Raw genomic sequence first — 23,207 nt, 5'->3', positions numbered from 1 at the left:
ATTTCGTTTCTTCACTCTCGACTCTGTGCAAATTTCGACTCTCTGTCGCCAGCTAGTGGGGGCCCCAAGCAGCTGATTGGCTTGCCTGGTGAGAAAAATCGCCTCTGGTCGAGAGGAGCAGGAGAAGAGGAGAACTGGAGAGGTGGATAAAGAGGAGGAGAGCAGCAAGAGAAGAGGAGGAGGAGAGGAGCAGAAGGAAAAGTAGTAGCCAAAAAAACAAACAACAAAAATGTTAAACTGTTTCAAATATATTAATTCAAAGTTCAAGGTGTTAGGGTTAGGGGTTAGTGAGGATGAAGGGAGGAGGAGGAGAGGAAGACGAGGAGAGAAGGAAGAAAAACACCAAACATGTATTTTAATGTATTATAATGTATTAAAACCTTTCCAAAACATTTTATTAACTCAAGATTTAAGGTGTTTAACATTTTCTAAATTAAATAAACATACTTTAAAGTAATACCTCTGACTTTGTCTTTAATAACTACTATTTCTGTCCTTTCGTGTGACACATTGTCCTATAGTGTGACACAGATAAATAATTCAAAAATGTGTTTCTATCTCAAAATACCTATGATAACAGTTGAATATTGCATTAGTAGAGATATAATCATTACTCATAATAAATTGTTATATGTTTTTCAACAGTTTTGAAAGGTTGACAGCAAAATTTGACTTGCGTTTATTAGATTTATTGAAAAAGCCCAACAACTCTTGGGATAAAAATAGTGTTATTCATAACTTAATATTACATAAATAACACTATATGTAAATAAGTGTTTAACAATGAAGATACATCTCTCTCATGTTATTTATATAGTATTTGAATAATAATTTATTTTCTTTCTTTAACGTCACACCATAGGACAAATTTATGGCACTGTTAAGTGAAAATGTCAAAAAAAAACTGAAAGAATTGACAAAGTTATTGACCCCTTTATATTTTCTCAAATGTCAGATTTCACACTACATATGCTTATTTTATTCAAAAATGGTGCTGTACAAAACTTTTTTTACTGCCTATTTGTCAACAACCCAACTATGTATCATAATATACAAAAAGTTATAGATGATGTGGTGTAATATACTCGACAATATATGGTCAGATAATAATGTAATAATGAAATAAAGTAGCTCTAGTTTGTCAAAATAACATTTCCATTATCATTTTCAGTAATGCAACTTGTTGCATATCTCTTTATGCAGATGACATGTTTAAAAATATATTTTAAACACACCATGTATAATTGAAACAAATACCTCAATATCTGTCAAAGTGCTGTTGAGGACTTTCTCTCCTTCCTCCATCTCTCCCTTTGACTCCACAAAGCCTTCGTAGATGACACCAAAGTTCATAAAGACCCTGATGCCTCCAAACTTGTTGTTGTGGTTCCCGAGACACATCCGGTAAAAACCTGTTGTAAAGAAACTGCAGTTACTTCAGAGACTTATTCTTGAATAAATAATGGACTCTGGAGACAACTGGTGAGTTGTTTCTGATGGGCCTACCTGTCACCTCAGTCTGGAAATTCAATTGACCAACAGCCTCATTCTTTGATGCCATGAGAACGCCCTGTGGTGAGTTGACTGTCACAAATAGCCGGGGATCATTGGCCATCCCTGTTACCCACTGTACCTGTGGTCACATACAAATATTAAACAAGTCCACAAATCCAGTGATACTAAAATATGTTGTCTGTTTATAAAAACCTGATCAGTGCCATAGAGCTCCATTGTTGTCCAAAAAATAATGCTGTCCCAAATACTCACTACAGCAGGACTATTGCTATATTGCGTCTATCTTGACTCCCAAGAGTGACCTCCACTTTGTCCCTGAGACATAAACTCGTGGATGTAATTAAATGTTCTTGTCACATCTTAGTTCCTAATGTAGAAAGAAAGATAATCTGTTGACACCGATATAATAAACCAAAAGAAACAAAAACAGAATAACAAATGACCCACATCTGCCCATATATTCAAGCATATTTCTGTATTTGTATGGTAAAAACTTTGCACATACAAAGATCACTGTTTAGAAGTTAAACTGGATCACCTTGAAAGTCTGATAAGCCTGAGGACAAATTGCACAAAGGCACACAGATATACCCTATTGTGCATTACTTCAAAGTATACACATATTCACAGACAAAACCAAATACTGCAGATTTGCGGTGAAAACTTCTCACCATGTACATCAGGTAGAAGCTTCCACTCTGGTGGGCAAAGTGCCAGAAACACTCCATCTCTGCAGCAGGAACCTCGATGGCAAAGTCATATTTATCTGATCCCCTGAACAAACCTGCATCTGCCTCATTAAAGGAAGGTTCGGACTTTCTGGCCCAGACACACTGTGAGCTCAACACTATGAGCAGAGTGTTCAACAGCATGACTGCATTTCACTGTAGAGGAGGACATGAAGGAGTCCACTGCTCTCTTCTGTTGATTCTTAGATATCAACTGGAAAATAATTATTAACCACATCTACAAACACTCGGTCACAATGCTGACAATGACATGTCAGTGTAACTCACAATCATGCACTCTCTCTTTGTGGAAAGTGAAGACTAGACATCCATGTGTAAAAGCATAAAAGAAAGTCTTAATCATGGGCAGAGTGGTTAACATATTATTATATATTCCACAACAGATTGTTAATAATGATTCATCAATGTGTAACAATGTGCAGGAAGCTAGTTTAGTGCAGTGGTTCACAGCCTGGGGGTCTGTTTCCTCCAAAGGATCACCAGATCAGCATCAGAGGTCATGAGATGATTCATGTAAAATGAAAGAGGAAAACTGTGTAATGTTTTCTATACTTTTTGCTTTTTTCTGAAATCTTGAATTATTTTACCTCTTAAGGCCTCAATCAGTTCTTCAAATCAAGTGAAACCATGTGAGAAGGTTAGAGGCTTTACCTTTAGACATGTTTTGTAATCACAGACATACTGTCATCTTGATACTTAATTACTAGTAAAAGTGCTGCATTTAAAATCCTACCTAACAAAAACATAGACGAGCTTGCTTCTGCAGTGACCTTTGATTTAATATTTAACAGTTTATTATATTTTTGAAAACATATTGTATATGTTTAATGTAAAATCTTAGTAAAGTGGTAGGGTATAGATAACAGTGGATGACCCCATAGCAGGCGAGTAGACAATGTGTGGCGGCTGTGGCTCGTCCACTAATCAGATGATCGGCGGTTCGATCCCCGGCTCCTGCGGTCTGCATGTCGAAGTGTCCTTGGGCAAGACACTGAACCCCAAATTGCTCCCGAAGGCTGTGCCATCGGTGTGTGAATGTGTATGAATGGTTAGATCCACAAACTGATGAGCAGTTGGCACCTTGCATGGTAGCCAATGCCATCAGTGTATGAATGTGTGTGAATGGGGTGAATGAGATATGTAGTGTAGAGCGCTTTGAGAGTGGTCGGAAGGAATAGAAGGCGCTATATAAGTACAGTCCATTACCATTTACCAATGTGGCCGGAGTTAGTGGGGACGTGGCTCCATATAGAGACGTCATGGATACATGGGGCTAAATATTTGCATGGGCGACAGATGGCAACTGACAGTCTGGGGAGATGTGACAGGAGAGATTTGCATGGAGGGCATATTGCTGTATGAATGCATGGAAGCTGGAGGGGTGGTGAAGCTAGCTTTTCACTATAATACTCTTCATCTCGTCTCCTTCCTCTAACAGTGTTAACATTTTGCGCTGGGCAGACTCCAGAGTGATGCAGAGTTCCTCAAGAGCGTCTTTACAAATGGAGGAGATCCGTCTTGGCCCCTTTGTGTTTGATGTTGAGAACCAAGGTCTTCAAGGGCTCTAACTCTCTGGCGATTTGTTGACAGAGCTCCTTGTGGTCTTCACATTCTTAACCCCTGGGATAATAGGTGGCATGTGTATGAAAGTAGATTAGTGCCATATATCTGAAGAAGAAGCAGACTATGATTTGCACTTTGTAAAACCCGTAATTCGCAACGGGTGAATGCGCATCTGCGCAACTTGGTAACGCGCACCAGAGTTTGTAAGTGTAACTTCAGATCCACACACATCTGCAAAAAGCAAACTGCAAGCAATATTTCACAACTTGTGAAAGCGCATCTCATCTGAATTTGCACATTGTAACTTCAGATCTGCAAAGCTGCACATACTATGATTGCGCGCAGGTTCCTATTTGTCTCGCTCAGATTGCGTCATCCTTCTCACGTGATTTTTGGCACGATTCCACTCGATGATTTGAAGGAAACGATGTGCCGCAGAGACCAGGAATGGCTGTTCTAACCACTCTTTGTCCAGAGTTGCGTGGGTTTTATTGGATAATATTCAAAATAACGGCTCAGTGGTGGTGGTGGTGGCGGGCCATAGACAATATATAACGCCCGCATTGAGCGGTTGGTCGTTGGTCGCGATACGTAAACGGCGCCGCCGTATTGGTGTCGGGCAGATATCCCGTAAACAATACAAGGAAATGGACTGAAACTCTCATAAAGGCGCCTTTCTACAAAGTTCTTTAAGTTAATGTCTCTTATACCACACCCAGTCAGACACACACTAATATATCTGGGAAACAAACAGGCACCAAAAAACAACGTATGAACTTTTAAAGTGATGATTATAAATGTTTACTCCTTATGTAAGCACCAAACCAACGTATGTATTTTTCTAATGCTGAGTGTTACAGCTACTAATGTGTGTAACACTGTAACTGTTACTATAAAGTGTGATGATAATATTAAATATTTATATATAACATTTCATTAATCTGTGTCTATAAAACCAGATCCTGAAATGTAGATGTGACCATGAAGGGTTTTCTGAATAAAGACACACACAACACACACATATAATGTGTGTGTTGTGTGTTGTGGTGTGTGTGTGTGTGTGTAGTATATAATATATATATAATATATATATATATATATTATATATATATATATGATATATATAATATAATATATACTACCACACAACACCCACTATATATATATATATAGTATATACACCCCGCACAACTCGACACACAAATATGTGTGGTGTGTGTGCTCTTTATTTTCAAGAAAACCCTCATGTCACATCTACATTTCAGGATCTGGTTATTATAGACACAGATAAATGTTATTATAAATAGTTCAATATTTATATCATCACAGTAACAGTGTTCACACATTAGTAGCTGTAAACGACAGCATTAGAAAAAACATACGTTTTTTGGTGCTACATAAGGAGTAAACATTTATAATCATCACTTTAAAAGTTACATACTTGTTTTTTGGTGCCTGTTTGTTCCCAGATATATTGTGTGTGTGAATGGGTGTATAAGAGACATTAACTTAAGAACTTTGTAGAAAGGCGCTTTATGAATTTCAGTCCATTTCCTTGGTATTTAACGGGCATATCTTGCCCGAACCAATACGGCGGCGCCGTTTTACGTTATCGCGACCAACCCGCTCAATGCGGCGTCTGTGTAAATATGTCTAGGCCAGCCACCACCCACCACCACTGAGCCGTTTATTGATATATTATCCAATAACCACACTGCCACCTCTTGGACAAGAGTGGTAGAACAGCCATGCCTGGTCTCTGCGCGCAATCGTTTCCTTTCCTTCAAATCCATCCGAGTGAATCGTGCCAAAAATCACGGTGAGAAGGATGACGCAACTGAGCGAGCAATGGAACACCTGCGCATGCAAATCATGTTTGCAGCTTTGCCAGATCTGAAGTTACAAAAGTGCAAATTCGAAGATGCGCTTTCACAAGTTGTGAAATTGCTTGCAGTTTGCTTTTGTGCAGATGTGGGTGGATCTGAAGTTACACTTACAAACTCTGAGATGCGCGTTCACAAGTTGCGAGATGCGCATTCACAAGTTGCGAATTACGGGTTTTACAAGTGCAAATCATAGTCTGCTCTTCTTCAGATATATGGCACTAATCTACTTTCATACATGTGGCCTCTAAAAATGATTCAGGAGGTTAGTTAGTATGACTTAAAAACATGAGTTTTTTTCAGCATAAAAAATACAATTTGTTACATGTCCATTGTTTTATTGAGTTGATAACTTATTTCAAGAAGTTGATCAAAATTAAAAATGAAGAAAGATGTCTGAACTCAGTAAATATTTTTTTATTTTCTTAATTTTATGTGCAACTGCATCAGCTCTGCAGGACAACGGTAACAACAGCAACTGTGATAAACATACAGTGGATAACTGACTTAAGTCCTATTCATGGCTATTCCTATTTGTGTGAGTCATTAATGTATTTTAGCATACAGTATGTACTTAACCTTAAAATAAATGTTTTTTTTTTGTGTGTACAGTTAATATCCAGCAAATTACAGAATTCAGTTCAGAGACTCATGATGCCATCACCTCCATGGTCGCCATGGCTCCAGGCACTGTTACCGTGGTACAACAGGTAAATTACATCACATGACTTACTCAGAAAAAGAATGGTTACAACAAAAATGTTGATGTTGAGTTGTGGCTGAAGTTGCAGGTGGCAGATGAGCAGGAAGTCGGTAACTGCAGTAATCAGCTGATGGTGGTGAACGCAGACGGGGGTCTAACCGGCGACCAGGTGATGGTGGTGGAGGAGGCACACGGCCTGGAGGCTCTGACAGTCCTCACTCAGGGAGAAAACACTCACCACTACATTGTCTATGTCCAGGAACACACTGTAGAAATCAACTAGTACTGCTAGAACTTTAACATAAAACTGCTGATCAGTCAGTAGATGAGTTTACAAAAGTAAAATAAAATACCAATAAGCAATAAAATCAGGATTTAGTGAATGTTGACCTGTCATCATAAGGAGTATTCTTCAAATGTATTTTTAGTCATGTAGTAATTATGAAAAATATAAGTGCAATACTTGATTGTGTGATTATGTGACATATTTTGTACTTACAAAGTATATTTAAATAAAAAAAAAAAACCTGTCCAGCACTGCTTGATACACTGGTGTGGCTTCATTTACCAAAAACAAATCTAAGTTGTTCACATGACTTCAGTTATTGCTCAAAAATGACTCGAACTCAGCTTATAAGTTTGGTACAGTTTCAAATTCCTGACAAATTCCTGACATATGTGACTAAACTATCACTTTAAAATATAAAAAGAGGAAAAGACATCTTGCATTATGATCTTAATGTCTCTGTACACTCTATATAGGCATTGTAAAAGGTCTGAGAAAGATAATTTGCTACCTAACAATCAAAAAAAGTCTTCTCAGCGCAAAATGAAGACAATTGTCATACTTTCTGAAGTTTCAAAAAGTGTTGTTATGGGACGGTCGGTGGCGTAGTGGGTTAGCATTGGGCGACGTAAAAAAACAACTCAGAGAAAAGGGGGCGGGGCAAATGATCAAAGACAAATAAAATGTGAGTTGTGACGTCATCAGGTCTCTAGGCTATATAAGGCCACGGCTCTTCAGTCACTATCGTTTCATTTCAGACCTTTCAATACGTGACACCACGGTGAGAAAGTGCGAGAAAAGACAATTTTCGAAAGACAAACGACTGATACAGAACACATCTGTTCGTTAGAGACCTACAACTGCAACCTACAGCATTTCTTTGTGACTGATTCTACCAGCCAAAGAAAATGCAGTGCCCGACGAACCCCACAGGTGACCAGAGTAGCGATGTAGAGCAGACAGTACGCGGCTGCTTTTGTGAGAACTGCTGCCAACTCAACCAAGAGTTGGAAGAGACAAAAGCGCAGCTGAAGAGACAGAAATTCCTAAAAGAGAAATTCATCAACAAAGAAAAGGAAACGAGGGAAGAGCTAAAGACAGTAAAGAAGTACACTAATCCAGAGACTCTGAGCACTGCAAAGATTGCCAACCAAGTCAGGGACAATACGAAGAGGAAAAAGAAAAAACTCTTGCAAGTCGATTATGAGGAGCTGCAGGTGGCTCACATCATTAATGAGCAGAAGTTCACGAACGAGTTCCAGGCAGAGAAGACTAAGAACAAGCTTCTCCAAGAGGAACTCGATATCCTCCACATTTCATACAAAGTGCTCCATGCAAGGTATGAAAACGACGTTCCCAAAATCAGAGAGGAGGCTGATGCCCTCAGGTCTGAGATTGAAAGGGAACTTGAGCAGAAGAAACTCCTCCAAACAAAGTATGAGGAGCTGCAAGAGGAAGAGAAAGTGAACCAGAACTTCTCTGCTGAGCTGGAGGCAGAGAAGGAGAAGAACAAGATTATCCAGCAAGAAATGGACAAGATCTGCATTTCACACGGTGAGATTACGCAGAAGTATAAAACCGACATCATCACGGTCAAAGAGCAGGCCGACAAGCTCCAGTGTAAGCTTGACAAGGAAGTCGAGGCTCACACAATCTCAGTGTCAGAGGGCCAGCGTGTGAACCTCAACTTGAGGGCTGAGCTGGAAGCCCTCCATGAAAAGATGGCAGAGGAGATCGCTGTCCTGCAGCAAAATGCCCTTGAGAGTAAGACAATTTTTGAGAGAGAGCTGGACGAGCTGAAAACTCAGCTCAGTGTTCAGATTTCGCTCAACCTGAAGCTATCCACTGAGCTTAAGGCTGAGAGGGAGGCTCTCCAAAAAATCACTGGCCATGATGACACCCAACCACCGAAGGAGACTGAAGTCCCTGAGGAGAAGCAGTGCGAGCAGCAGGAAACCATCAGTCCTGCACTGGCACTCGAATCACCGAAGGAGGCTGAAGTCCCTGAGGACAAGCATTGCGAAGAGCAGGAGACCATCAGTCCTGCACTGGCACTCGAATCACCGAAGGAGGCTGAAGTCCCTGAGGACAAGCATTGCAAAGAGCAGGAGACCATCAGTCCTGCACTGGCACTCGGACCACCGAAGGAGACTGAAGTCCCTGAGGAGAAGCAGTGCGAGCAGCAGGAGACCATCAGTCCTGCACTGGCACTCGAATCACCGAAGGAGGCTGAAGTCCCTGAGGACAAGCATTGCGAAGAGCAGGAGACCATCAGTCCTGCACTGGCACTTGAATCACCGAAGGAGGCTGAAAATCTCCAGCAGGACAGCACGACCACCTTCTGTCTGAAGAGAATCCGTCACTTTCTGGGGTGGGGGGAAAACCAGAGAGATGGAAGAGGAGGAGGGAGGACTAAAGTGAACATCAAGTTTTGTGGGTTTTCTCCAGGTGCTCTGGTTCCCCCACATGTCAAAGACAGCAAAAAAAAAAAAATTTTAGTTCCCCTCCACAAAAAAGCAAGCAAAAAAAAAAAAACATTAAAAAAAAAAAAAATTCAAAGTTCAGATATTGTTATATTTTGCAGAAACTTCATCTGTCTGTGTCTTGTCTCGATTTAGGGTGACATTTTAGAAACATGTCTCCTAAAATTATTATAGGATTTGAATTTAGCTGTTATATCCTAACTGAAGATTAGAATGTAATAATTATTCAAATATTTAATTAATTCCGCAATCAACTGTTTATGCAAAATACATTTTTGTCCTTCACAGTCATCGGCAACCCTTCATTCATTTGAAGGGTTAATTTTTAAGCTACAACTGGTTCACTCATTAACATTAAAACAATTATAACTGAAATGAAATGAACTGAAACTGAAATGAAATGAATACGAAGAATGCCTCAGAATCTTATATATGGTATTATGGTATTCTGAAGTGGGGTTGTATAAGTAGAGCTATGCACTGCTGTGGACAGGCTCAGCAGAAAAATATATTTTCGCACATGAAAAGGTTACTCTCCAAAACAATCAATATCTGTTTAAGTCTACACCATATTAAGAATATTTTCTATGTTTAACCTTGCTGTCAGACAAACTTTTAATTTGGTGTTAACTTTAGAACTTCTGACGGCAAAGCAAATATTACAAGCAATCATTAAGTGGTCACAGACCTTGTGGTAAAGACAACTTTCCCAGTACAATAACATGACATGTTTGATATCAATAGATTCAATGCAATCTTAAAATCCATATAACACTGGCTTCACCACTAACTTAAAAACTAGACTAACGCCAGACGATCCACCATCATTTTCAGAAGGTTAAAAGCAGACCAAATAAACAAAGAACTGTGGAGGAGAATAATTCTAATATTTACATCATAGTGATCGATAGATCGGTAGAGTCTAATTCAAATCAAACCCTTGCTTCTATTTTTCACTTCAACATGAAGTGACTTTTGTTGTTCTGACTCAACCCAGTTAAATTAGTTATACTCTTCATTACAGACTAACTATTTCTAGCAATGTTCCTGGGTCCATATTAATCTGTAAAAACAGTGAGGTAGTTAGCTTTGAATGAATGCAATAGTGCCACAGTCTTGACTCCTTATTCTGTCTCTCAGCATCATCATTGATGTTTTGCCTTCACAAGGCCACATTTACATTCAACTGCTTGTATGACTTGAAATCCTATGTGCTCTCCCACCTTGTCTTTCTCATGGACTGGGACACATTTCATTTGTGAAACAGATTTCATGTCCTGTTCTGTCCTCAGACCTCCTGATTCAGATGAGGAAAATATACCTCAGGTTTAACCAGACATGCATGTGTACAGAATACAGTACGGACAATAACAAATGCTCTACACTTTCTACAGAAGTCAAGTTGATTCCAGTCAGACGTCTGAAAGTATGTTTAGGCGAATTAAATTTAATTGCGCTGATCACAGAGCTGTCGGTCTCCACTTCCTGGATGTAGATATAAGGAAAAAAAAAACAGAAGACAACAAGAGAAAAGGAGTTTCCTGATGAGTTCTGAGAACATCTTTCCATACACGTTGTCATGCTCATGTGAGCACAGTGAGATGTTTGTAGTAAATAAAGACAAACTGTACAGAGTCCCGCAGTCAAATTCGTACAAATACAGTGACAAATTTGCTCTTTATTTGATCGTGATGCATTTCTGCAAATTTAAAACATTTGCTTTTGCTATTTCTTAAATTGGCCAAACGTATTAAATCAACTGGCTTTGGGCAGGTCTTCCTGCCTAGAATCCTGTTTTGATAGGAGCTTTTGCAGATGACCAGATAATAAGTGACACACATATAAGAAGCAGATGCTTTCCTTCTTTCTCCAACTCAAAACTCTTCTACATTTACACTGCACACGAGCAAGTCTGTGTCATGTCTACGTCCTGATGTCCACATGAAGAAATCAAAGCAGGACTAATGTGTGCAGCAAGTTAGCCTGTCTAGGAAGAGCTGTACAAAGACACATAGACAGCTTGCCTCCTATATAGTCAAATATAAATGACTTCCACTGCAGCCATATTTTTCTTACCATACCTACATACATTTGAAAGAATCAAAGCCCACCTGTATTACACAGCCTTGAAAAAATGCCTTGAACTGTGAATGTTCTTTAAATAGTTTGGGATGGATTATTTAGGAATTAGGTCAATCAAAAACAAACTGGAAAAAGCACACTGGTATACCCGTCATACCTGTCATTTCATGTCTCTGTTCCTATTAAATTAACAATAAAGTAAATATAATTAATAATAATTTAATAATTAAAGTAAAACTTTACAAAGGAGCAGAGTTTATTTAGACAATAATTAAAAATCCAATAAAAACATGTTTTTTTTTTTGTTTTGTTTTTAAAAGAAAAAGAAAATAATCAATCATCTTACCAGCAGCCTGTCTGGATGTGTGTGATTGAAGAGTGTAAGATAGATTAAACAAAAGTACACTCCCTATACAGACACAATAACAACAATTATTTAATTATAGGGCTTCAGGGCTTGGGGATCCACCGGGGAAATGTCAATGTTTAATCCATCCATTCTTCCTTGTCTATAACAACTTAAATTTTATGAAGAAAAAAATATGATGAAAAATATTGACAACTAACTAACCTTTGAAACCATGATAACTGCAAACAGGAAGACAAAAAAAAAGTAACAATACAGAACAGAAACTAGACTTTTACAAAGAGTGGAAGGTGTTACAGCATTAGATATATCTTATATATTGTACCTTTAAAGGTCAAATGTGCAAGATTGTGGGCCCTTATTTTTAGAATAAGGCAGATGGAATATAATATTCATAACTATGCTTTCGTGCATGTATAATACAAATCTTTTTTTATTTTGTGACTTAAAAATGATCCTTTTATATCTACAGTGGGAGCAGGTCCTCTTCCATGACAACAACACTGTCTATGCTGTGCATACTCTTTATACGTAGATCTACACCGTGAATATCTTTCTATATTTGCCATATTATTCTTAGAGATCTTTAAACTTGTATATATTTTATATTCAAGTCTATTGCTGTTTGCACCATTGTCTGTATGTCCTGTTCATATAGCAGCACTGACAATGCAGTTGACTTGGCTTGTGATGTGAGGAGATTGCAATGCAGCGATTACACCACTAGATACAACTAAATTCTTCACACTGGACCTTTAACCCTATAATGAATAATTCTATGATTTCTTAATTGTATTTTAACTGACAATAGTAACAGACAATATTTACACATTTAAATTAAATACACATAAAATATTTATTTATCTTTATTAGTAGTAACAGTAGCCGTGATAGCAGTAGTTGTAGTATTGTGTGCAGAGGAACCTTTGTGTGCTGCGTTGTTCGGGGGCATTTAATGAATGTAACACACAACATCCCGCTGTTTCCATAGCAGTGACAGTGTTCCATGTCAGGCAGGGCGAGGTCACAGCCAGCACACTCTCACACATGCAGTCATTCAGCGCGTCGCTCACCTGAACTCATCGATGTTCATTTTAACGTTATCTCCGGACAGCACGAGCACAATGAGCCGGTTTAACTGCACCGTCCCCGTGGACGAATACCTCGGTAAGTTAGCCGCGCAGCGTTAACGTTAGCTCCACCTTTGTACGTATGTTCACTCGACAGTCGGTTTGTCTCATTCAGAATCAATGTACGGTTAATGAATGCTATCAGCTGACTGCATGTGTGCCTCTTCCTCGCAGCGGACAGTAACGTGTTGTTTTACCTGAGTGACGCAGTGACCCAGCTGCTGGAGCATAAGGAGGAATACACCCAGTTCGGGGTGATCCGCTACTTTGCTGAATAGTAAGTCACACAATACATCATTCATTCACTTTTACAGGGAGGGGTCCTCTGTAGGGCACAGGCCTGGGAAGATGTTTCTATTGTTATGATATACTGTTATTAACAATAACATTACCATTATATCATCAGTGCTACTATTACCATCGTTTTGCCACTACAACTTATGCACCTTATCTAGCCGCTTTTTTAAGTGGCCTTGTCCCACTAATGGGCAAGTATTGTATTTAAGTATACTTGGCTGCTTTGATGACCTCATTTCCCTTTGTTATCTATCTATCTATCTATCTATCTATCTATCTATCTATCTATCTATCTATCTATCTATCTATCTATCTATTAATTGATATATCTATCTATCTATCTATCTTATATATATATATATATTATCTATATTATATATATATATATATATATATTATTTATATATATATATATATATATATCTATTGATTACAAGTTTACCTAACAAGACACATTTGTATATCTGAACACACTGTAAAATGTTGGAATAATGAAAGGAATAAAAAATAAGCAGTGCTTCCTTGGATCCTTCCTTTGTGAACACCAGTGAAGCACACTCACCTCTCTCTTTGTGCTGAGGATGTAACTAGATGTGAGACAGTCACGCTGGCTGAGATAGTTAATGTTGGAGTAGGGTGGAATTGTGCTTCCTTTTATAATTGTGTGTGTGTGTGTGTGTGTGTGTGTGTGTGTGTGTAGTTTCAGCAGTGTAAAGAACAGTAACCACATTCTCTTCAGAGAGTATAACTACATCAGAGCCACTCCTCATAACAGAGCCTCCTTCATCAGAGTTTTCTGGAGATGCTACAGACAGATTGGCAAGAGTGGAGGTGAGCTGCAGCACTTATTAAATACATGGCTCTGGGCTCTTTACATTTATGTTATAGCACAAAAGTCCTAGTTATTACTGTATATAAAGGAGCAGTGTGTTTAGATATAAAAGGCTCATTCTAAGGTGACAAAAAACATAATTCTTATTTTCAGGTTGATTGCACACTAATGAAAACACTGGCCCTTTTTGTCATACACAGAGGAGGGATCCCTCTGGACGGACAGACGTGCAATAGATGTCATGTGTACAGAACAAATCAACACAATTACAATGTAATAGAGAGAGAGAGAGAGAGAGAGAGAGAGAGAGAGAGAGACCCTGTGCAGTGCACAGCACCGCTTCTCAAAACTGGAGACCACAATAAGTTCAAGTTCAAACTATTCCTTATGAATCAAATACAGGAAGTCACATCAAATATACATTGTTGTACTGTCAATATTTGTCTGAATGTTTATTTATTTATTGATGAAAAAATGTGGTTTCTTGAACATGGTGGTTCACTGATGTACAGTATATTCTGTAACATGAGCTTTATGTCTCATTGTCTTCCAGACTTACTGTCCATGCTGGAGTACAGGTCTCTGCTGCAGTTACTGTGTCCAGACTTCCCAGCAGAGATGGTGCAGAGTGCAGCCAGGTCAGTACACTGACACACTCTTCAGTGCAAGAGTTCACGAAAAATTATAAATGGACTGTACATATATAGCGCATTTCTAGTCTTTTTGACCACTTAAAGCTCTTTTACACTACATATCACATTCACCCATTCACATAGTCATACACTGATGGCATTAGTTGCAATGAAAGAACTTTGGAAGGCTAGTTTTTTTAAATTTTGTGGGAAGATTTATGCGTTCATTCTTCTCACATTCCATTTTGATATGAATCTTGTCATTTAAATGAATAAAGAGCCAATTCCAACAGGAAGTGTGTCCATACCTGGAGCTGTCTTTGGTCCAAATGTTTTCATTGTTTGTACCATTTCATTTCATAGTTAATTTTATCATGAGAAAGTTGTTCTCGTAATGACCATTTAACACTGGACTTCACTGGTTGACAGCAGACTGTTGGTAACTGCTGTTCTTTCTTTGTCCTCTAGGATTGTTCTGATGGACGATGCTATAGACTGTCTGATGTCTTTCTCTGATTTCCTGTACGCCTTCCAGCTGCAGTTCTACTACCAAGGTACAAACTACTAAAAGCTAAAACAAACCAAAAGCTAAATAAAACAGAAACCACCTGACTTCCAGCTGCCTGTTACCCCATGTGTCTGTAGAGTTCCTGGACAGCGTACTGATGATCTACCAGGATCTGTTATCAGGGAAGAGTCCTAACACCGTCATCGTCCCCACATCCACCTCCATCGAGCAGCTGCCCTCTGTGGCTGCAGAGGACATTGACAGGGAGGAGCAGCAGCAGGACGGGGTGGAGCCGTCCACTCTTGCTCAGTGTATAGACGCCCTGTGTGACAGGTTTAAACGCAGGTAAAACACACACACACAAAGACACACACACACATTCCAGTCCTCACTTACCGAGACCACATGCTCTCCAGAAATCTGCTCTTTGATATTATAGTGTTTATATTATTTACAAGAAAAGACATGACTGCCAGAATGTGGGAGGCCAGAGAGGTCAAAAACAGGTGAAACTGACATCTGAATTTACACAGTCAGCATGTTGCTGACAACTTATCAACACATTAATGTGAAACTTTGATGTGTTAAATTAATGACAACTTTTTCATTCAACATTTTCTCCATAAAATAAAAGATGTTAAATCATTTTGCTGGCTTATAAATGGTTAATGGTGTCTCTGCCACTCCCACTCTGTGCCCAACTATTTGACTGATTTCGGTGAAACTGGATGATATTTTATGGAGAAAATGTTTTCTGGTTTCCCCTCTACTGTCCCCCGGCTGCTACACCTCAACTTTCTGTGATTTACAGAGTTTATGATGGACAGTGAAGTAAACTGCTGCCAGCTGTAGCTGCTGTTAGCTAATGTTAGCAGGGTTCTCACCAGGATTTTATTTTAGAGTAATGGGGTAAGGCGAGGGAGCGTAGCGACCGAGCGGGGGGCTGGTGCGGAAGGGGGGTCCCGACCCCCCTTCCTTGATGCGAAAATTTAGAAAAATTGTGCCCAAAATGGGCCATATTTGAGGTACCTGGAGGGAATAAATTGCATTTTTTATGTTGTATATACTTAGTGGAAAATTGTTACATCTTTGGATCTTGGCAGTGTGTTACCTGCAAAGGGTGTTGTCAAAAGATATGTAAACTCAGACACAAACAATAGAGATAATACACGTTTTTAAGCGTGATGGAAAGCATGTATAACTGGTGCACTTACATTTCTGACCATGAAGAAAGAACGAATGTCTCTTTTTTTGCGAGGGGGTCCGTCATTCATTGTTATAATTATGACATTCACCGAAGTCCAGCTCAAAGTCCAGCTCAAAAGAAAGCTATCACTGGGAATCGAGCGGGAGTTCAGTTGTCGTTTTTTTCCCTCTCTCTCTCTCGGGGAACTGATTTCCAGGCATCTGTCTCCTAGCAACCTAAAATCAACAGCGCAGAGTACGCATGTGTAGGTTCATCAAACGTCGGCTACACCATTGTAGGAAGACAGCACCAAGCAAACGTCAGCTGATTTTGACACCTTGAAAACTGCTGAAGTGCGCAGGAAAAAAAAAAACTTTTGACGATGGTGACGAAAACTGAAAACAGCCGTTACGCTATATTAAAAATAACGTAACGGGGGGAAATTGCCGTTGCGGTCTGAAATTTTAGCGTAGCGGGCCGCAACCATATAAAGCGCTGGCGAGAATTCTGGTTAGCTCAGTTTGTTAACCAAGCTGCCCGGTGTGTGTGTGTGTGTGTGTGTGTGTGTGTGTGTGTGTGTGTGTGTGTGTGTGTGTGTGTGTGTGTGTGTGTGTGTGTGTGTGTGTGTGTGTGTGTGTGTGTGTGTGTGTAGTAGTCATCCTCCCAGGTCCTGTATGAGGGAAGCACTGGAACAGACTGACAAAGTGTCTTACTACAGCTTCTTAATGAGCCTGGCTAAACATGAGGCCATCAACCAAACTGTTGGTAGGTTAAACATCACACTGCTGCTACTGCTACCACATCCACAGTGTTGTTAAAATGACATACTGTATGTTGTGTAAAGTTTAGGAGGATGACAACAAAAAAATCTTCCTTAATAGCTGTATGTCAGCTCCTCATCTGCATCGGGCCTCCAGTCAGAGAGATAGACACATTAGCATTAGCTTTTGGCTTCAGATGAAACATGCCTATTTGCTGCGAGAATCAACCAACTTGTGCCTCGACTCATAAATACTGAAAAATGTAGTATTGTGTGTACTTTTGCCATTAATAACATAACCACAATATGCACACACATCTCTGTAACCTAAAGCACACTTTGAGTCTCCCCTCTTCATATTCAGCATATCGTCTGTGTTCTTCCCTCCTCTCTAGAAGTGATGTATATTCAGAGAGAGGGCGTGGCTGCTTAATGTGTAAGGATTAATGATAGTAAGTAAATATCTATTTCATAATAGAATTATCAGAACTGCTGAAAACCATGTTTGAATTTACAGCAGCAGCAGCTTCTTCTAAAGACACAACCACAACACAACATTTTCACAACATCTTCAGAGTACACCACGTTGAAGTTTGAATCATGTTAATTAAAATAAAGCTGCATTCATTTATTTTACAAACTGAAAACACCACACTCGGCTTATAATCACATTATAAAGTCATTATGGTGAACTTGGCAAACATTTGCTTGTATACACATCAAGCAGACACATTTGTCGTTCATTTATCGTCCACCTGATCAATATTAACTCTCTTTAACTCTCATTCTGCTACTGAGAAAAAGTTAGTTTTTAACTGTCTTCCAACTGTTTGGTGCTGAGCAGCTCTTGTACAAATTATTAGAGCTTTTCTGGCAAACAGATGGTTGTAAGGACAGAGGGTAAAGCCCTCTGAGGCAAATGTACTTTGTGACTTTGGGCTATACAAATAAAATCTGATTTGATTTGATTTGTAGCGGTTGATGGAAGTGATGAGACAGAAACGCTGAGTCAGTTAATTCGCCGCATTCTTTTATGACTAAGTTGTTGAGTCTCCTCGTGGTCACTTCAAGAATTGCAGGACGTTAGTAGAGGGAAGAGTCATGTGACCAGTTAGCAGGGAGTCAGCTGAGCCTAGTCCTGAGAGCTGTTTTTAGCTTGTTTGAGCTGATCCCATTGATTTGATTTATGGTTATCTATGATTGTGGGTGGTTTTTGTTTTGTTTTTGTATAAAATTATATTTTGTGTGATGTTTTATGTTTAAGTACAAGCACATAAATAAATAGATAATTGATGTGAAACAATAAATACATAAAACCTGTAATCAGTAAAAAGCCATGACATTTAACTCATATGAGGGACTGAATTGGCATATTTGACTTATTTATTTGATTAGGCTTTCTATGTTTATCTAACTGCCGAATTGATTACAGCATGTATGATGAGGGCAGTACATGCTGTAAAAACATCAACAGCAAAACATGTTGTCTTCCTGCAGGAGTGCTCCCCAGCAAGGCAGAGCTGCTCATTGACCCAGAGATGGACCAGGAACTGGACAAACTGTGAGAGAACACACACACCTGTATCAACAAGCACATACTGTATATTGTACAGTGTTACACCTCTTCTCTTTATTTCTCTATACTTCCTGTTTTCTTTGCTTTCTTTTTTCTTCTCCTCTCCTTCGTTCTCTTCTTTACATCTTTTTTTGTTGTTTCAGAATCGCTCAGATCTCAGTGAGCCCTGGCAGCAACAGCAGTGGCAGTGCTGTGGGGGGACTGAAGGAAGTGCAGAGGAAGGCCTCCCCCAGGAGGAACATCCACCACAGGAGGAAGATGGAGGTGGAAAGCGATGGCTCGACGGAAGAGACCGACTCCTCTGAAAACTGACCTCTAACCATCTACCACTCATCAAGTCCAGAACACACTGTGGCTGTTTTGTACATATGAAAACTTCTAGTAGTGGAGATGTGCACATCAGTGATCACCCCACCCCGAGACAGAGTACACCATCTTCTTTTTCTCCAGCATTGGCGCCCAGAAAAGCAATGAGGGACTGACTGAAATGATAATCAGAACACCTATGAATGGAGAACAGCACTCAGAATCACTATTGTTCCTTCTATGCTGTCTGGTCTTGATAAAGTCCCACAGCATGCCACTGCTCTGCGGCTGCTGTATGTTTGTATTTGGTGTTGCTCTTAACAGGTCGGCCACAACACTGGACAGTAAAAGTATTCTAATAAGTCCATCTAAGTTCTAATAAGTTCCTCCTTCTGCTTGTTCATGACCTGCACAGTGAACAGCTCAAGCATGAACTGTATTCACTGCACTCATTTATTTATTACATTTTTATTGATGAAAAAAATGACATTAAGCTTAATATGTGAATGTGATGTTACATGTATGAAGATCCTTGCTCACACTGTGAATAATAAAGATGTAACTATATATAAAGATGTAACTGTGATGCTTTATTTGGATGATTTCTGTTGGTGACTGCTGACTGACATCGGACGCAGTGAGATGCTTTAGAGATGTTAAATTGGCTCGTCAAGAGACTCAGTATATACAAAGTCTGGGGGACACGAGGAGATGAGTAAAAAAATACAGTCAAGAATCATGTATGAAAATATGGTTACTAAAATGAAAAGATGATGATTTGGAAATGTGACAAGGATGAGGATCTCTTTTCCATGATCTTAGATCACAAAAACCCAACAGGTGTGCAGAGCCAGAATGCATGGAAATAGTCTGTTACAGGTATTATTGTCCATAGGATACCATTGACCTTGTATTGAATTTTTTAGAGTTGATTTGTGATGTGGAGGTTGAAATGAACATAATTTTAGTAAGAAGTGAATTTGTGTAAGTTATGGTTTTCACCTTTATGGTCTCTATGGTATGTACTAGTAGTATTTGCTTTTCATGAGGCAGTTAGAGTTGCATCTGTTCAATGTCAAGACAGACAGAATTGGGATTATCAAGTGTTGGATATATTGATATTGATGCTGGTGGGATGAATAGAAAATATGGCCAATTAAACAGAGTGGCAATTTATTTGATCTATCCATTTTTATGCTATATAGTAATGAGAAAAAAATAATTTAAATACTGTATATCATGGACATGGAAGTGTTTGATGACTGAGTTGTGTGTTACATCTCCAACCTGCCAGAGGGATTTGTAGATATAACGAGATGTCATCAGCGTATAGACTGATTTTCATGATCATGCCTGAAACGCCGCCATTCAAAGTGTAATCAAAGCAGTATAATTTCAGAGATCATTTTGAAAAATAAGGGTGATAGAAGAGACCAGAATTGTTAACAAAATATATGTAAGTCTATTTGTGGGAGAATGACATGGAGAAGTGATCGAGGTCTGGGTTTAAGACAGAGTTCAGATCATCTCTAGGGATAACTGGTAAGTTGAGGTAATTCTGTCTCCCATTACCAGTCCATCCAGAGCTGCTTCCTCTCTTCATCGCCGTCCTCTCTCAGATATTCCCAACCCAAATAGGCCAACTAAAATGAACAAAATGACACAAAATATGCATGCTTGACATTGCTAACTATCAGGGCCATGCAATGACCTTTGGGGCAGGTGCTCAAAGCACAAACAATTACCACTGTAGTTTGCTTATAAAGGAAGTATGAGTGAAAAATCTACAATACACTAAAGAATTTCAAAAATGCAAAGTAGATTTTTTTGTACTCCGTCCGGTCTTTGATTTCTAGACTAGCAGTGACCGTCTCTAGCAGCTTAGCAGCAATTAGCTACAGGGCACGTCTGGACACGTCATGGCAGTGAGGGCACGTCTACACGACCGAGGGCAGATCCCCCCCCTCTCTGCATGTGTCTGCTAACTATGAATGCTACTCACCTATTCATATTAAGGACTAGAAGTGCAAAAATGTAATAAATACACTATTAAACAATTATTTAAATGTGTCATTAATTAATTAAAATTGGAATTAAATACATAAATGTTTCATTAAAATACCAATTCATTTTATGTAAGAATATATATACATATAATTATTTCACTATTTCCATTTCATGATCCTGTGTTGCAGCGCTTCATGAATTGTCAAACTGTCAAACTCGTCCATCAAAGTTGGTAGGCGGATCCTAATGCCTGATTGGTTACCCTGTGCATCAAGTCAAGGCAAATCAATTCCTGATTGTAGTCGCCATTTGACTCCTTTTAGTAACTTAGGTTTGACACGTACAGTTTGAATGATGAGAAGATAACAGAGTTCTGTTCGGTCCCTTCTGACCATTTACTGCATGCAAATGAAATTTGATCGTAACACAAAACAACAGGCACTGCAGGTCCAGCACGGTCAAGAACCTGTTGCCTCTTTCCAGCCACACCTCGCTGGCTGCAGTACTACTGGGTCTTATGGCCTTCTCTGCCTCTTTGGCTCCACCCTCCTTCCAGGTGCCCACCAGATGGGGCTAGACACACCCAGTCATACATTGGACAGGACATACTCGTTCAAGGCCTTTGAATCTTCAGGCTTTATAGCAGGCCAGCTAAGAACCTTTTCAATGTAAGCAGTGGAGAGTTTATACTCATTGCCATAATGTTGATGCAACAAGCGCTTGGCTCTGAGGTGACCCTGCTCTCCATCCATATGCTGGCAGCTTCTTACTAGGTCTCTGGCTTGGCCCTTTGTATACTGTTCAAGTTCAAACAATCTGTCCTGTCCATTGTCTGTCTTCATCTCGATATTGTGTTCAAATGAAGATATAAAGGATCTAAACTGTAAAAGGTCACCATCAAACATAGTGACACCTTTAGGTGGCAACGTAGATAATTGTTGCTGTTTAAGAAGCATAGATGTAATTTCATTTTGTCTATTCAAAGTTAGTAGATTATTAGAAGCTACATGTCCCTGCAATAACCTGTGCTGCTCTTGTTCCTGCTCTGACAACATAGAATCTACCATTGCTGCTTGTGAATCTGCAATGACATTGCTGGGTGCTAACTGTCTGTGTTCTGTACTGAGCTCAGTTCTGCCTGAATGCCCCAAAGGTTTCTCAAGACCAGGTTGTAACACAGCTTTACCTCCCAGTATTGCATGCTCAGCCGACAGAGACTGTGTAGGCTGTGCTCTTTGTGCTTCCTCTTGAGCTTCCGGAAGCAGCCAATGACCTGTGTGGTCACCCTGCAGACCTCCATGGCTCCTGGGTACCTGAAACAGAGGTATAGATATGTGGTGCGCCATGCCCTTGGGACGGACAACTCTCTCCTCAGGTAAGTGAAGCGTATCCATGTCTGCGATCTCCAATCTTCTCTCCCCAAAATATGCCTCCATGCCATCAGCTGGGATAGAAGCCACCTGCTCCTCACCACCAGTCAACACTGCGAGTTTGGCATTCACAGCTGACAACCCAGCTTCAAAGTCTAAAGTCTCTTTCTGTCTTCTTATTTCTTCTTTTTCCTTAGCTAGACGTCCCTCCTTCTCTTCTAGACCATGCCTTTCTTTTATAAAAGCAGCTTTGGCTTCTGTGGCCTGTGCCACCAAACAAGCTGAATCTGAGCTTGCCATTGAGCTTTTAGATCTCCGACTTATTGAGGAAACGCTGTCTTTAGGGCCTGTTTCATCTTCTCTCTCAGGTGGAGGTGGAACAGTACAGGATTGACTCCACTCATGAGATTTAGTCAAAAACTCATATTGGCTCCTACATGCCGGTCCCTAATTGTTCTTGTAGAGGCAAAACAATTACTTAAATCAAAAGTCAAGAACCTGCCTTGGATGGATGAACAGGAATGATGCAGAGCCTGTCCAAGGTAAGCTAAGTCATTTCATGTTAGCCAGGTGTGCCATTAATCACAGCAAGGGCTGGCTTCATGATCCTCCATTTTCTCTATTCAGGCACTCTACTTCAGACCAAAGCAATGGATCAGACTAGATTAGTGTTAGCCCCACCCACTGACCTTGATGGGCGAGTTTGACAATTCATGAAGCACTACAACACAGGACCATGAAATGTAAATGGAAATCATGTAATGGAAATGGAAATAGTGAAATAATTATGTTTTTTGTTTACAAAAATCGAATCGATATTTTAATGAATTAATGACACATTTAATAACATGTTTATGTATTTAATTCCAGTTTTAATTAATTATTGACACATTTAAGTAATTATTTAATGGTGTATTTATTTATTTAATTTTGGCACTTTGTCCTCTATATATTCACACCATTCTTCATCTA

General features: G+C 39.5%; 3 protein-coding genes across 5 annotated transcripts; 2 read left to right on the top strand and 1 right to left on the bottom strand.

The window, feature by feature from the left end:
* Positions 1–1,198: 1,198 nt before the first annotated feature.
* Positions 1,199–2,387, bottom strand: LOC113748169 (transmembrane emp24 domain-containing protein 6-like). The gene is made up of 3 exons (XM_027291129.1): positions 2,187–2,387; positions 1,507–1,633; positions 1,199–1,412 (listed from the first exon to the last, which is right to left on the bottom strand). Exons 1-3 carry the CDS (start codon positions 2,385–2,387, stop codon positions 1,213–1,215), a joined length of 528 nt encoding a protein of 175 aa, XP_027146930.1. The 3' UTR covers positions 1,199–1,212.
* A 3,914-nt stretch (positions 2,388–6,301) lies between these two features.
* On the top strand, positions 6,302–6,990 carry LOC113748166 (zinc finger protein ZFAT-like). Its single transcript, XM_027291121.1, has 2 exons — positions 6,302–6,420; positions 6,496–6,990. Exons 1-2 carry the CDS (start codon positions 6,379–6,381, stop codon positions 6,694–6,696), a joined length of 243 nt encoding a protein of 80 aa, XP_027146922.1. The 5' UTR covers positions 6,302–6,378; the 3' UTR covers positions 6,697–6,990.
* Positions 6,991–12,578: 5,588 nt separating this feature from the next.
* cstpp1 (centriolar satellite-associated tubulin polyglutamylase complex regulator 1) lies at positions 12,579–20,216 on the top strand. Of its 3 annotated transcripts, none has more exons than XM_027291275.1 (10): positions 12,579–12,798; positions 12,936–13,038; positions 13,759–13,889; positions 14,091–14,135; positions 14,444–14,528; positions 14,991–15,076; positions 15,168–15,375; positions 16,872–16,981; positions 17,372–17,428; positions 18,474–18,537. In XM_027291275.1, exons 1-9 carry the CDS (start codon positions 12,717–12,719, stop codon positions 17,407–17,409), a joined length of 888 nt encoding a protein of 295 aa, XP_027147076.1. In that variant the 5' UTR covers positions 12,579–12,716; the 3' UTR covers positions 17,410–17,428; positions 18,474–18,537. The 3 variants fall into 3 exon arrangements, with proteins under 3 accessions (XP_027147076.1, XP_027147075.1, XP_010750755.2); XM_027291274.1 differs by lacking the exon at positions 17,372–17,428 and adding an exon at positions 18,696–20,216 and having other exon boundaries at positions 12,581–12,798; XM_010752453.3 differs by lacking the exons at positions 14,091–14,135; positions 17,372–17,428 and adding an exon at positions 18,696–19,489 and having other exon boundaries at positions 12,582–12,798.
* The last annotated feature ends 2,991 nt before the right edge of the window (positions 20,217–23,207 follow it).

This window comes from Larimichthys crocea, chromosome XVIII (genome assembly GCF_000972845.2).
Source record: "Larimichthys crocea isolate SSNF chromosome XVIII, L_crocea_2.0, whole genome shotgun sequence".
Classification (NCBI taxonomy): Eukaryota; Metazoa; Chordata; class Actinopteri; family Sciaenidae; genus Larimichthys; species Larimichthys crocea.
Note: the sequence above shows the minus strand (reverse complement) of the source record. Positions and strands in the feature narration are given on the sequence as shown.

Coding starts and splice junctions, on each gene's coding strand:
- LOC113748169 (XM_027291129.1), bottom strand. CDS start 2,387: ATGCTGTTGAACACTCTGCTCATAGTGTTGAGCTCACAGTGTGTCTGG. Junction 1,634..2,186: donor GCTTCTACCTGATGTACATG/GTGAGAAGTTTT, acceptor ATGTGACCACAG/GTACAGTGGGTAACAGGGAT. Junction 1,413..1,506: donor TTTCCAGACTGAGGTGACAG/GTAGGCCCATCA, acceptor TCTTTACAACAG/GTTTTTACCGGATGTGTCTC.
- LOC113748166 (XM_027291121.1), top strand. CDS start 6,379: ATGGTCGCCATGGCTCCAGGCACTGTTACCGTGGTACAACAG. Junction 6,421..6,495: donor CTGTTACCGTGGTACAACAG/GTAAATTACATC, acceptor TTGTGGCTGAAG/TTGCAGGTGGCAGATGAGCA.
- cstpp1 (XM_027291274.1), top strand. CDS start 12,717: ATGTTCATTTTAACGTTATCTCCGGACAGCACGAGCACAATGAGCCGG. Junction 13,039..13,758: donor ATCCGCTACTTTGCTGAATA/GTAAGTCACACA, acceptor GTGTGTGTGTAG/TTTCAGCAGTGTAAAGAACA. Junction 18,538..18,695: donor GACCAGGAACTGGACAAACT/GTGAGAGAACAC, acceptor TTGTTGTTTCAG/AATCGCTCAGATCTCAGTGA.